The 14,556-nt window shown below is 37.8% G+C and overlaps 1 protein-coding gene across 6 annotated transcripts in view; it reads right to left on the bottom strand.

Moving 5' to 3' along the window:
- Positions 1–14,556, bottom strand: part of LOC129761900 (DNA-binding protein RFX2) — a 74,338-nt gene that overhangs the window by 47,309 nt on the left and 12,473 nt on the right. For 3 of the 6 annotated variants that reach the window (XM_055759739.1, XM_055759743.1, XM_055759740.1), the window contains exons 2-4: positions 13,320–13,983; positions 13,029–13,257; positions 12,521–12,586 (exon numbers count right to left, since the gene is read on the bottom strand). In XM_055759739.1, the coding sequence (XP_055615714.1) occupies positions 12,521–12,586; positions 13,029–13,257; positions 13,320–13,715 (691 nt within the window). In that variant the 5' untranslated portion in view covers positions 13,716–13,983. The remainder of the gene's footprint in view (positions 1–12,520; positions 12,587–13,028; positions 13,258–13,319; positions 13,984–14,556) is intronic. The other 3 variants (XM_055759744.1, XM_055759741.1, XM_055759742.1) reach the window with 3 other exon arrangements.

Genomic DNA, 14,556 nt, shown 5'->3' with positions numbered 1-14,556 from the left:
TCTCTCTCTCTCTCTCTCTCTCTTTCTCTCTCTCTCTCTCTCTTTCTCTCTCTCTCTCTCTCTTTCTCTCACTCTCTATCTCTCTCTCTCTCTCTCTTTCTCAATCTCTCTCTATCTCTCTCTCTCTCTCTTTCTCAATCTCTCTCTATCTCTCTCTCTCTTTCTCAATCTCTCTCTATCTCTCTCTCTCTCTCTTCACACTCAATAAAAAGAATATCACTTCACCTCTGAACAGTCTTCTTTCGTTTCACGTTCATTTGTTTCATTCTTAACACTGAAGCGAAGTTATGAATGTAAATTTCATTTGAGTTCGAACCGTTTTCAGTGTAACTAATGAAAATGACGATGTTGGAGAATGTACAGTATGCAAGCAGGCATGATAGTTGCTGGCGCTGGTCTTACGACCATACCCTCATATTTCTCTTTTAACCCTTCGTAAGGCCGTTGCAACTATATTGCCAACCACAAACAACATTTTTTTCACCGCACTTGGAAAATTATTCCAATATTTTGCCACACCAAAAATTTCTTGAGTTATCTGGGAATACTTCAACAAATGTACGATATTAATTTGGGAGTCATTTTTATGTAGAAAAGCAGTAATTTTAGAGCACCGGCGGAAAATTTTGTTTAAATTCGTTGAAAATGTAACAAGTTGATACGTTTTTCACTGTAAGCTTTCTATTTAGGATCTACTGTGTAAGATCAAAGATAAATATGTGTTCTTCCTCATGTGAGGGTTATGTTCTCAAAAGTTTGAGTCGATTTCTTGCCTGGTTTCCACGGCATTCTGAAGGGTTAATTCCACTTTTTTGAGAGGACAGTCCGAGGAAATCCAGTTTGGAGAAATGAAATCGAATGAAACTTTCAATTGAAAACACCGATGGTCCTTTTACATGTAAAACTGAAACTGACATATATCCCATACAAACGATAATGAATTCGATCATCAAGTGAAATTGTTTTTTTTTCAAATTCACTGGAAACGACAGCAGAAAAGAACGAACTTGAGGAATCGATGTTTTAATGTGTAGAGAGGATACTCATAATCGAAAATGATCCGGCTAAAGAGAAAGGAACAAGTAAAAAAATCATTTTCATCTTTTTGTTACGGAAATGTCAAGCCCTGATCATGAGTCATTAATTTTTTTTATGTATTTTTGTTCTTGAGTAAAAAAATTTCTTACGTAGGATTACGTCTATCGGGAACATTTTGGGATACAAATGGAAAAACGAACAATCTGTCGCATTGTGAAAATTGTCCAGTTTCAAGTGCTTATTGTTCAGTCATTTGCTGATGGATTTTCGAGCTATTACTGTAGGCAACTGTAGGCATTAAACGAGTTTACTGTCTTAAAGTCTTAAAGAAGACCTGTTTCGTTTTAAATGAACGATCATTTTTACCGAATTTGCGACACTATGTTTCCGGTTTTATTTCAATAAAAAGGGTAAAGGTAAAGTTTCAGAATATCAGAGCACCGTTCTGCATCACTAACACATTTTTGCCAACCCTTTTTCAAACCTCATCGAAATTGTGTACATGAGATGGTGGAATATGATGGTCTTTATTCGAGCGTTAGTCCTGAACAGACCACCCTTTGGATCTCGGTAACGGCGGTACCTATCGAATGTATAGTAGTGTCAAATGTAAGGCGGCTCGCACACCGGAGCAATAAGCAACTAGCAACTATCAACATGCAATAAGCAATATTATCGCCAATGGATTTTTCCTTTTGATTTTTGATGATCTCGCACACCGACGCAATACGATATCGCTATCGCCTTTACAGAGCAACACATATCGCTAGCAACACGACGTGTCGGTTGAAGAGCAACTTATCGCTCATAATTTGACAAGTTTCATACATTAAGTAGATTGTTTGCATAATGTCAGGCGTTATTATTGCTCTGGTATGCGGAGAACAACAAAATATGTTGCCCGTTGCATATTGCGTATTGCAGCTTGCTAGTTGCTTGTTGCTCCGGTGTGCGAGCCGTCTAAGATGCCACAGAGAGAGAGAGAGAGAGAGAGAGAGAAAGAGAGAGAGATGTTGGATTTAAGAGACTTTAAACTCTGGGAGTTCATTCGTCTCTAAGATGCCACAACGCTGACAATTTGGTTGTATGGGTACCATTTTCCTGCTCCCTTCATTTTTGCCTTTTGGCACTATTTTGTGTTTTCAGTGCTTCATAAAGCAAAAGATAGATTTATAACCTGGACGGAAAAAAAGTAAAATGCTCTTTTAGATGGCGAAAAATTACACAAATAGGTAATTTAGATTGCTTATGGTCTGCTCATAAAAAACCGACCCTCTGTTTTTACTTCGTAGTTATTTAACACGTTCACTCAGGCGATTTTCATCAATGGCCCACACAAGCCTGGCTCATCGGATGGCGCTCATTACCGGCTGATTTGATTGTCCTATTAGACGCCTTTGAACAACTTCGTTCGCCGTCGGTGGCGTCAACGTGTTAAAGCATGTTTTTGGGTCTCTCTGTGTGTGTGTGCATGTGCGCGTACTTGTGCTTGGACATTTGTGTTTGAGTGGTGACCGTTGACCATGACCGTCACCGTGACCGTTGAGCGGTGAGCGTTGGGCGTCGGGTGTTGACCATTGATGTTGAAGTCGTTCCCGTTTTCAATGAACTAGAAACTACCATCGTTGATCCCAAAATTGCATCGGAATTCGATATTCGACTTTCGCTGTTAATGCCCTTTAACCCAATGCCCGTATCGTAGAGGTTTCCAATCTTATTGGTCATTTAGAACCATTATGAGGAAACCGGAAGTCGAGATAAGTTTATATTCGACTAGTCAGTTGTTCCTCGTATTACCTATATACAACGTGTTTAATATGTTCGAATACACTTTAGAAATATGGTAAAAATGAAAATACAATATATTTTCTGCTGGGCACAATTGGCGAATAGATTCGCTGCAAAAAAAGAGGTTCGTCGCGGTGGAGGTGTCGGTTAAGGACCTTTATTTTTGAAGGGGCGAAGAAAAGATCTTCGGATTTGGGCTCTGTTTACCGTTTCTTAACACTCGTGAACAACATCGATCTGTAGAAATCATAGTTAAACGTTGTTGGTGAATAGCCATTGCAATTTAGAGGCTTGAAATAACATAACGGTTGTTTTCGATTGCGCAAAAATGGAAAAAGTAACATTATATTATGTTAGTAATTGAAAAAAAATCGACAGTTGTCAACAAATCTATAAAAAACTAGCTGACATGGCGACCTTTATCCCTCCAGAAATATTTTTTTTATATAATTTCTTTCGTTTTTGTTTTTTACTCAACAAACGTTTGTGTGTTCAATCGCAGACCTTTCTATTGATTGATCTTCTAATTGGCCCTCCACAATTTCCCTTTGCTACAGATTATCTATTACTTCTACCAAAACTCGCTCAAGATTCTTAATTCACTTGCAAATAACATGTTTCTCCATTATATGGAACACATGATCGATATAGAAAACATTTTAACCTTTTTTCCCGTCATAACAACGATCTTTAAATACGGGGGAGCGCGATAGCGATTTGATTCCAATGAAAGCGTGTATTCCGTTTGGGTTGGAGGAAATTGAAAAAAATATTAAAAAATACATATTTTTTGATATCGCAAATTAAAATTTCATTTAGTAAATAAAAAAGAGCACTAACTTTTCTTCGAAGTGTATATTTTTTTCAAATTGAGCCAACAATACTCTATAACTCTTTCTAACACACTATTTCGGTACGACTCATATTTTTTGAAATATAAATTATCGAAGATTTCTCTTACTCAAATCGATACGCCCTTTTCAAAAGTTACACTTGAGTCAAAAAATGAACCATGATGATGTATTTGGAAAAGTTGTTGGAAATTATAAGCAAATTCATAAAATTTCATGAACATGACGGTATAACACGACAAACATATTAAAAGGGATTATTTACTATAAAAAGACAATAAATTAGAGATATTTTTCTAAATATTTCGAGAATGACTACATTTAGAAGGATTAATAATTTGTGGCTAAAAATGATTGTTAACATACAAAAATTCGAAGTTTCGAAAATTCCTAAAAATTCGATGTTCCACACAGTTCGTCAAAAATAGTTTTTACCATCTTGGGCACATTTTTTAAATTTTCTGCATGACTTCTATTATGTATGAAATTTTTTTTAATAAAATTGAAAAATATATATTTTGGATATTGCAAATTGAATTTCGATTTTGTAAATAAAAAAAGAGTACTATTTTTTTTCTCAGTGTATATTTTTTCATGTTTATACATCAATACTCTATAATTCTTTCTAAGGCACTATTTCGGTACGACTCATAGTTTTTGAGATATAAATTATCAAAGATTTCTCTTACTCAAATCGATACGCCCTTTTCAAAAGTTACGCTTGAGTCAAAAAATTCCCAATTGCTGTGGAAAACTCATATTTCCTCTAACTCAAACGGAATACACACTTTCATTCGAATCAAAAATACTCATGTTTTGTCATTTGTCGATTTCATTTGGAATTGCTGTTAGCACTTCTTAACGTAGGATTTCGTCTTTCGGGGACATTTTTTAAAGACGACTTAATTTTGAATGAAATTGTTTAAATATTATTTTTCATCATTTTTAAAAAATAATTTATGTATAGATAAGGGAGTTTATGTTAGTAAATTTTATAAACCTCACTTTTTATGTGTTTTTCTTCCTATGAATACATCTTTTGTGACCTAATCAGTTATCTAAGCTCTTTAGTATTTTTTAAAACTCATCCGCATTTTTGGCATATGCTAAAAAAGTTTGCTCCGCACTCAAACGGTTAAGCAGAGAATCTAGTACATCCTTTTCTATTTACACAACAAACATGATTTCCACCGGCAAATTCGCACCTCCAAAGGATGTTCACCCCAGCAATAGCGGGACATGGGTTAATCGATTCGCGTCCCAACAAACACAGTAAACAAATCGAAGCCCGTCGCACGGTGTAATGAATAGGAGCAAATTTAGATAAAAAACTCCTCGATAAGAATCTCGATCAAAAATCATTCAAATTAAGGCTTCCTTCATTCGGTGCAGCCAGCCGGAGGGAGAAGATGATCCCTCCGCTCTAACAAGTTTTAATTAGCTGCTCGCCACCCCCTTCAGCGGTGATCTGTGATGTTGCCCCGAGACGAAGCATATTGGTTCCGTCGAGAGGAGGGATTATTGTTCGGCACATCGACACACACACACACCGAGTTGAGAGGAGAGGGAAGTAAGGTGAAATCGTATCAATTTCACCCCTGACGGCTCTTAGACCTTGTTTTCGCTACTGTTTGACGGTGATACCCTAGAAAAGTTTATGGGATTATTACCGGAGCTAGAAGCTCCGAATGTCTCTGATGTTTATTAGCAGCACACGTGCAATTTTCCGAGGTTTGAATCGGCTTGCTGGTGGAAAGTAGCGTACATACACACAAAGGAAAGACCAGTGCTGCTGCTGCTGTCGAAACTGTTAGTGGGGAAGCCACCAGGGAAAGGATGATGACGAGATAATGAGTGAATAACGCCGCGGTCGGTTTTGATTCCGGGAGGTGGTTCTCGCGTAAACAACCCACTTGTTGTCTGTCTACGGGTCCGCCAGGGGGTGAAATAAATCTGCTGCTCTCCGTCTGGAGGGATGAGCGTGGTTTGTGTTACATTTAATTGAGGGTCGGAGCAGAGGAAGAGAAAGTGGCATTGATACATGTGTTTTGACAGATTGTTGAAGGTAACCGCATCACAGATTGTAATTGAGAAGATTCTTTTCCATTCTGTTATTTTTATTCGCCATTGTTGACACTTTCATTTGCTAAAGACGCCAGAAAGCAATTTATAAGAAGCCATACGTATATGCATGTCATATCTGATTCAGAAAAGATGCCATGAACAATAGCTTCGACTTGTTGTGTAGTCAATCCTCTCGCAGCACAATCACCAACTTTGTCTCATTGTCTGCACATCATTGACAGCTTTATGTTGAGATCAGAGCAAACAGGCGGCAAAGTAAAACTATTTTGATTATTAGAAATACTTAACAGTAGCCTATCATAAAGCATCCTTTCATCGAAATTATCTACAGGGAGAAGAGCGGGAGATAGAGAGCACTATTATGAATAGATGCATTCGAGTGAAGTGAAGCAAATTTAATCCGAAAATAATTACCCCCGATTGAGAGCTGGAGTGCTGCCTAGAAAAGAGAGACCAGTTCAGCTCAACATGTGCCTTCAATTCGTTCACCCCCTTTGGAACCGATGAAGAAGAACAAGATGTAAACCTGGCTGACAATCCCTCAATTATATGTTACCGTTTTAAAGGTGCGCTCCCGGGTGAATTTTCTTTCCATACACGCAAGGGTGAACCAGAACCAGCGTTTCGCATCAATTAATTAGGATTATGTTGCTTTCAGTTTAGCACTGATATATCAAGGTAAAGTCCAATGTTTCATCTCGATAGAAGCGATGCGTGCGTTCATCACCCTCGGTCCGAACGCACGGCATGAATCTGCGATGCGCTGTTGATCATTATAATTGAAAATATGTGATATGATGATTACGTTCGAGCCCATGGAGCGGCACCTGTCAGGTATCATCGTCCTTCGTCTTGTATCAAGTCCCTAGATATTCACAATTCACACATCACTGGGCGTCTATGCGAAGCAGCAGTAACAGATAATGTAGGCATCTCGTTCTCACCTGGTATGATGCTTGATAGACGATACACTTTCTGGCAGCACGTGACCATCATGCTCAAACGACACGTGTTTCTTCCTATCAACCCAAAGAATTATTAAAATATACGAAATGTCTCTTCGCAAGCGAAAGGCTCACGTCCGCAATGGGTTTTTTTTTTGTTCAGGTGACTATTCTCTCGATCAACATCAAACAGAAGAAGGCGTATTTATCATTCTACAATCTGCAAAGTATTATCCCATCTGGAAACACAATTTCTTTCTTTCACTCGACGGAAAACCCACTTCCCACTCCGCTACAACAATAATAGTGAGCATCTTTTTTTTTCGTTTTACAAACCAAAAGCGCTTCCTAATCTTATCAGATATCGCGCCGACCCCAATGCTTATTGTTAACAGCGTCGCAAAATTTCTGCAGTTCCGTCAGCACACTCTACTCGCCAACAGATGACTGTTTTCTCATCGACAGGGTTTTGAATTGTTGATTGTTGAACTGTGATTGCCGTTGTAATTGAAAGATGAAGCATTGAGGCACCCTCAATTGATATTTCAGAGAAATTTAGAGGAAACAGTACAAAGCGACGTAGTATAACAGACACGCAAACACTGGCCATACTTCGCTTCAAACGTTAGTGGACTTCTTCGATGGTTTATAAAGCCAACGATGACCTAACTAATTTTGACATTCCGTTGCATTTTTTCAATAATATATTCAGTATAGAGGAATAATGAATGCGGTTTTGACCATGAAAGTGCGAAGTCGGAAATCTGGAGTGATTTTTGACATGCTGTAACTTCGTGAAAAATCAACGCATATCGATGGGATGTACATCATTTCAAAGCAACAACTTTCAGAATTTATACGTATATATTTTTACCTTGGTGTGTAGTGGACAACAATAACGAGAAGGAATAAAAAAATCGATTTTTTCGGGATTTTCGAACATTTTGTGGACTTACTCTATTTTTGCTAACCAACTGCACAGCAAATATGAATGAATTATTCGATATACAACCATCGCACCGCAAATCGAAAGGCAGTTCTGAAAACTATAAAAATAAATAAAATTCAGTACAAGGATAATTTGTTACTTTGACGAAAAAAAAAATAAATTTTTCTGCAGCGATTTCGAAAAAGTGCCGAAACAGTATTTTTATAGTGATTTACAAAATCTGCTGTGATTATGCAAGTATGGCCCAATAGAATAACCTGTGCAAAATTTCGGCTCAATCGGACATGATTCAGGTGCCTCAAAGCACGCAAAATTTTGATTTTTTGATCACTCAGGCCTAAAATGTCGGTTTTCGGACAAGATTTTTTTTTCGAGATAACACCAGATCTCGACGTTTTATACATTTTGAAGTCATTTGGCATCGAAAACATTTTTTCATTTTCCTTATATCATCCCCCCTTGGGAGATATTCGAGGCTAAAAAATCAAAACCAGCATGTCAAAAATGCGGGCCAAAGGTTGTGCAGTCCACTGATCATTCAACAAGAGCCAAAGGTTGTACCGCTCATGACAACTCTACACGAACTGATGATTGCGCCGGCTAGTGACCATTCTATCCTGGATTCCTCGAGTCGAGAAAGACGCACCACGCTAGATATGAGGTACAGACTAGGGGGGCGTTGCTGATTAATGGTCAGCTGCATCCCAATAGGAAGTATCCCATGTCGGGCACACGTACAGAGCATTGGAGACAGCAACATCCCAATTACGAAAACACTTGTAATACTAACCTCGAGCCAACCGCGAGTAATCGGTTACATATTACTAACATAGATAATAAGAAAAATTGTATTGAACTCCCGGCCCCGTGAGGCTAACGCCATATGAGCTTTTATAAAAATATATATTTTGGAAAAAAAAAAAAATGTCAAAAATCACTCAAAATTTAGCACTCTGTTCCTCTAAATTATTTGTCGAGTGTATCTGAGAGTGCCAATGAAAATGGCTATCTCGAATTTTCAAAGGGAACTTGATTAAAAGTGTTGATTCCCACGAAAAACTACCTTATACAAAATATCAGCTCAATCGGACTTCATTTACTAGTGTCGCACAGCCGTCAATTCGAGTTTTCGAGGAAATCGGGGCTTTCGATTTTTTCATGCCAAATGTCTTAGAATTACTGACGATAGTCAGCTGACTATCTGACTGACTATACCCGTATTCAGTTAGTGATGACTTTTGGCTTTTTCACGCAGTTTCTCCGCCAAAACGACTAAACAGTCAGTCGGGCGTTTAGTCGCTATCTACCTCTACCGACTCGACTACATCATTTCATTCTTCTCAGTCAAATTGTATTTTGAAGTGACTTCCCCCAAAACGAATTCGTTGCTCTCTTTCTCTCTCCCATGTACGTGAGCATGCATCGATGTTTGAGTTCAACGTGGTTTGACATACTCTACGGGTGAGCTAGATTCTTTTGTATCGTACACGAAAATTACTCACACGTATAAAATAGTGTGCAGTGTGCGTGCGCTATTTTGCACGCTATTTACTAATACTAACGTTGTTTAAAGCCTCTTAAAAACAAAGAAACAACAAACTAATACTAACTCGAGGACCTTTATAGCATACTTGATAAATATCTAAGTCCGTTGGTTTGAGTTCACGATGGGTAGACAATAAACCAGCCATTGATGGGGCAACTTCTTTTTTGCATCAGAAATCATGGAATTTGGTTTAAAAAAAATAATTAAAAATATATCCAAATATGTCTAAACAGTTTTGCATAAATGACCATTTATTACGAAGGGAGTAGAAAATAGTTGAAAATTTGCGTTAAGCGGCCTATAGACGTTCAATATTATTGATCAATAATATTGATTATTGAAGCCCCTAGACGAACAATTATATTGCACAAACCAAAATATTGCGCCAAAGTATTTGAAATCAGGTTACCCTGGGAGTGAAAAAACCTTGGGTAAGTTGAAATTTTCAATTGAGTTTTCGAAATAACAACACTTAATTCATACTATTCGGTTACATCATGTGCAATTCTGAGGATATTTTTAATGAAAATCATTGTTTTCGACCGATTGAGTCAGCACGCAAAAATGTTTGTTTTGGTTTCACGAACGACGAAACATAAACAAGGGCGCGGATTGCGTTGAGGTATTCCAATATTCTGGCTATGATCGTCATAAGGTTGGTTAAAAGGTACTGTTTACTGAAAAAATATATCAATTCCTAGTAAAAGTTATTTCGTTCATAAGAAAATTGGAAGGAGTTGAATCTTAGAGAAATAAATCATGTTTGAATGTTTTATTTCTTTATCTCTCATAAGCTCTTATAACCAATATTCCCATAATTTTGGTAAGATTTTAATAATAATTTAAAAGAATAGTAAAAAAATAAATAGATTCATCACACAGCATTTTATCAGTATTTCATCGAAAATATGAAGAGAATTCTTAGCTTCTTGGGGATTAAAAAGATGAGCTCTGGATCGATTAAATGCTATTAACATCATGGAGGGATCTTGCGTAGTGGTAACATACCTATCACGTTAAAGGTCACGAGTTCAATTCTCAGTCCCGACATTCTTCCAAAGTGACGAATTAGCCAAAAAAAATGTTGAAGTCGCTATAATACATAAATAAAAAAAATTCTAACATACAAATATTCCATAAAATACACTTCTCTGTATATCAATTACGATTTCGTTCGGGGGGTTTCTGATAGCACAGTTTGAACGTTCCTTTAATGTGAATATCGTTGATAACTATAAAAATGTTCAGTTGCTGGTTCGGGTTCGACAAAAAAGTGATCCGGAATTAACCCATCCCTAAGAGATCAAATATGACACTGTGTGTCATGTTGACTGTGTATTTGAAGCAATTTTTTGAACAGTATTTGGCTCGCTGTTCAATGACAATTCAGCTTCGGAAAGATTCTACGACTTCTATTCCATAGTCAAGTATTCTAATTGATTTCAAGTGGTACTTGGCTAACAAAACTATACACTGAAGTCGCTTTTTACGCGGGGGATACGTGCCGCGTAAACAAAAACCGCGTAAATTCCAAAATCCGCGTAAAAAGCAAATTCAGTGTATTTGAAAGTACTCTTTATTCTCCCTTATTGTTTTTCTACAGCTCTTAGTTACTGTTAAGCAAGGTTGTATAATGGCATTATTATAAAAAAAACCTCTTCAAGGTCAATCAAGAGGGTTTTACGTATTGGAAAAAAAATCTCTTTAAGGTCAATCAAGAGGGTTTTACTTTGTGTGCTTGGTTCACTCTGACTGAACAAAAACCTAATTTTCAAAGATTTGTTTCCCTATGTTCCACATTTCATATAATTTATTCAGTAAGATTTCCTCCACTAAACTTATACAATAAAACAAACCGATCTTATGGCTAGAAACAGCATTTTACTTACATTTAGCATTTTAGTATGTATTTTCAAGTACAATTCGTGATTTCCTATAAAATTTCAATTCCAACGACAAACGGGTTAGCGTAATTATGAGAAAGAGTACTTGCAGTCAATGAAAGACCATGGTTGGATCTTGAAAAGTTTAGTAATTACAATTTTCTACTCTCTGGTACTTGGTCCACTCTGTCTTAACAAAATATAACAATATATTCGATCAACTTTCCAATAACTATGAATTGTCTGAAAAGCATATAGATTGGGGTAGAGACGTCGGTTAATCGTTCGATTAATTCAAATAATCGAATATCTGAAATTATAATCGATTAATTTTGTATCGAATAATTTGAAATCAAAATATGAATACATCGAATAATTGTCACTGTAATCGCGATTAATGAAAGAAGAAATCTTTCTCAAGGTTAGTGCATTTTTAGGCTAAGAATTAGGCTATATAATTTTTTTTATCCAACCATCTAACATCGACAACCCGATAGACCACGCGACCAGAACGACAACGTGATACGTGATTATTTCAAGAAATAAGCATTCGTTCGATTAATCGAATATTGAAAGACAATTATTCGAATGAATCGAATATTCAAAAATGCTCCAACGATTAATCGATAATCGAATAAATGAAAAATTTAGACATCACTAGATTGGGGTTCAGCATGAGTTACTTTTTCATGTTCACTGAAGGACAAACGGAAAAATCTTCTGATGCGGAGAAATTCTACATTTCATTTGAAATTCCATTTACTGGTTGTCAAAAAAACGTGACTACTCTCTAGTCGCTACGGTTGAATGCACTTGGTCCTCTCTGACTGCATACTACTATCAGTTTTCGCTGATCAGTCACAATAAAATTAATTCAACAAACCTAGCTATCTCGAGTCCGTTTACTACCTGCAACAAATCAAAAGCCAGCTACTGCTACTGAATGAAATGATCGGCACTAGGAGAAGATCATTCTCAATGAAGATATATACGATATATACGTTTTTTGTTCCTAAAAAATAACTTGTGTTTAATTTCTAGCCGTCAATACAATAAATGCATCATGAATGTTTGCAAAATTACGCATGAAACAAATAAAAACAAAAATACTTCATAAGTCTTCCTTCATAGGCATTGATGGCATACAAAGCAATAACTTGTTGCACATCCCTAATAGCTAATTACAGAGAGAGATGGTTTTGGTAATTATATCTCAATCTTAGCGCTCAAAATTAAACCGTCGAAAAAATGGCTCGCAAGCGAGAAAAACAAACCACTCATCGCTAGGCGGGCCAGATGACACGGTTGGTGCGGGTGCGGGACGAAGGAACAACTCGGCCCGGCGTCTAATCTCCTACAAGAAATAAATTGTTCCCTTCCACGAAAAGACGCGACACGTGCTGCAACACAGCAACAACAAATCTTTCGCCACTTACCGTCGACAGCCGTCAGTGAAGCGTAGGAGTGAACATCTTCCTCATCCGCTTCCGGATCCACCGCTGCTAAACACATCGCACATCGCGCACACGGATGTGATGCAAATGTGTATGGAGTTTGTCGTTGTATGATTGTGTGTGGATGAGTAGTGGGGTGTAGTGTCGATGCGATGGCACGCGGGGGTGAATTAATTACGATTAAGCAACAAAACGAGAAAAGCAATTAACGAATACGAAATTAGTTAATGCGATGCATGAAATTAAACAGATCATAGACTAGAGAGGTAAGTAGCGGGGGAGTTAATGATGGAAAACAACAAAACAAAAACAAAAATTGGAAATTAGATGTTGATTGCAGAAAAAATAGGAATAGGACGATTCGATGTAATTGGAAAATCATAAACATGTTTACGTCGTGTTTGACTAATTAATCAATTAATCAACCAGCTCTTAAACGAGCACTGTGTACGAATGTATGAATGGTTACTCAAACTTTGAATAAACTTACCTGTTACGGTTATGTAGTGAGGTCCTCCCTCGGTGGGGCTTTGAGCCTGAACAACGGATACTTGAGCAGTCACGTGCTGCTGACCTCCGCTGCTACCATTACTGACGGTCGCTTCACCACCATTCGGCGAAGCTAACTGAACTCCAAGTTTACTATCCTCCACCGAATCATCCTCCTCGATGGGTAAAATATCGATGACAGTTCCGTTTGGATGGATTACGATTTTTTTCTACGATTGAAATCAAAATTAGTAAAGAGCGGTAAACACGGCTTCAACGCGAATAAGAGTACCTGTTGAATGATCTGCTGCAGAGTTAAGCCCCCATTCTGTGTGCCTAAAATATTAGCAATGCTTAGATTATTAGCGATCAAACTGGTCGGTATGATTGAGGCCCCCGCTGCTGGATTTGCCGTTGTTGTGGCAGCAGCAGCAGCAATTGTAACCGTTTTGCCGGTACCGTTCTTAATCGTACTTGAACCTTGAATCGCCGCGGCTGGTATGGTGATCGTAGCTGTTTTCGTTGGTGAGGTGGAAACTGCCATTACATCGTTCTGATGAGGTCCTGTGGTGGCGGCCTGGGCAGGCGAAACGCTGGACGTTCCAACCACTGCGGTAGAATCGGTGGTGGACGGGGTGACCGGAGTCACTGTAATGAAGCTACGTTGCGTTGCCAAACGTGTGGCCATGGTAGATTACGTTATGGTGGTGAGTGGATAATTGTATTTGTAATTGTAAATTCGTGGTATCTGTACGGCTTAAGGCCTGACTGGAGATTACTTGTTAGGACCCTGTATCAGTTATTTAGTTGCAATTATCGTGTACTAAAGTGATATGATGCAGAATTCAGATTCTCTATTCTATCCGTTTTTTTTTTTAAATTTGGTATACGATGGTACATGAAACGCAGCTGTTCGTATCTTAAGGCTTCCGGGTGATTATGCAGTGTAAGGCGACCTGAAAAAACAGAAATTGATCGAAATTTCAGAATTGATCGAACAGAAAAGATCGAATTGCCATTTAAGCTCAGAAGATAATCTTGAAAATTGCTCAAATGTTGTGCTAATTAAACACAACATATACTTCAACATATCTCCCGTAATTATTTCTGCTACAGAGCATACGTAATCTAATCAACAAAAAGGAAACCTCTTCATCTATTTTCAGATCCGTGAAGTTGTTGGAAAGCTTGTTTATGTTTTAATCAGTCCCATATTTACGCTTTCCGCCACAAGATGTTGGATGGTGGAAGTTGTTATTTTTGCTTCAGCACAAACAACCGACAGACACTAAAATACGGTGAAGTGTGCACAAAATCCCACAACTGCACTAATTAATTGCAAAAACGGAAATAGGATAACAGGGTACCAGTCTCCTGCTAAAAAATAACGGCTTTGAAAATCCGACAGCCAACACACTGGCAGAGAGACGCTTTTTCCTCGCCCGTTCATTTCATATGCTCGGCTTGAATCGTAGCATATTTTTTCCAACTTATCGTGAGCTGTCCGCTCGCGATAGCATTCAAACAAA

Source organism: Toxorhynchites rutilus, chromosome 1 (genome assembly GCF_029784135.1).
Source record: "Toxorhynchites rutilus septentrionalis strain SRP chromosome 1, ASM2978413v1, whole genome shotgun sequence".
Lineage (NCBI taxonomy): Eukaryota > Metazoa > Arthropoda > Insecta > Diptera > Culicidae > Toxorhynchites > Toxorhynchites rutilus.
The sequence above is the reverse complement of the archived record's forward strand: the minus strand, read 5'-3'. Positions and strand labels throughout refer to the sequence as shown.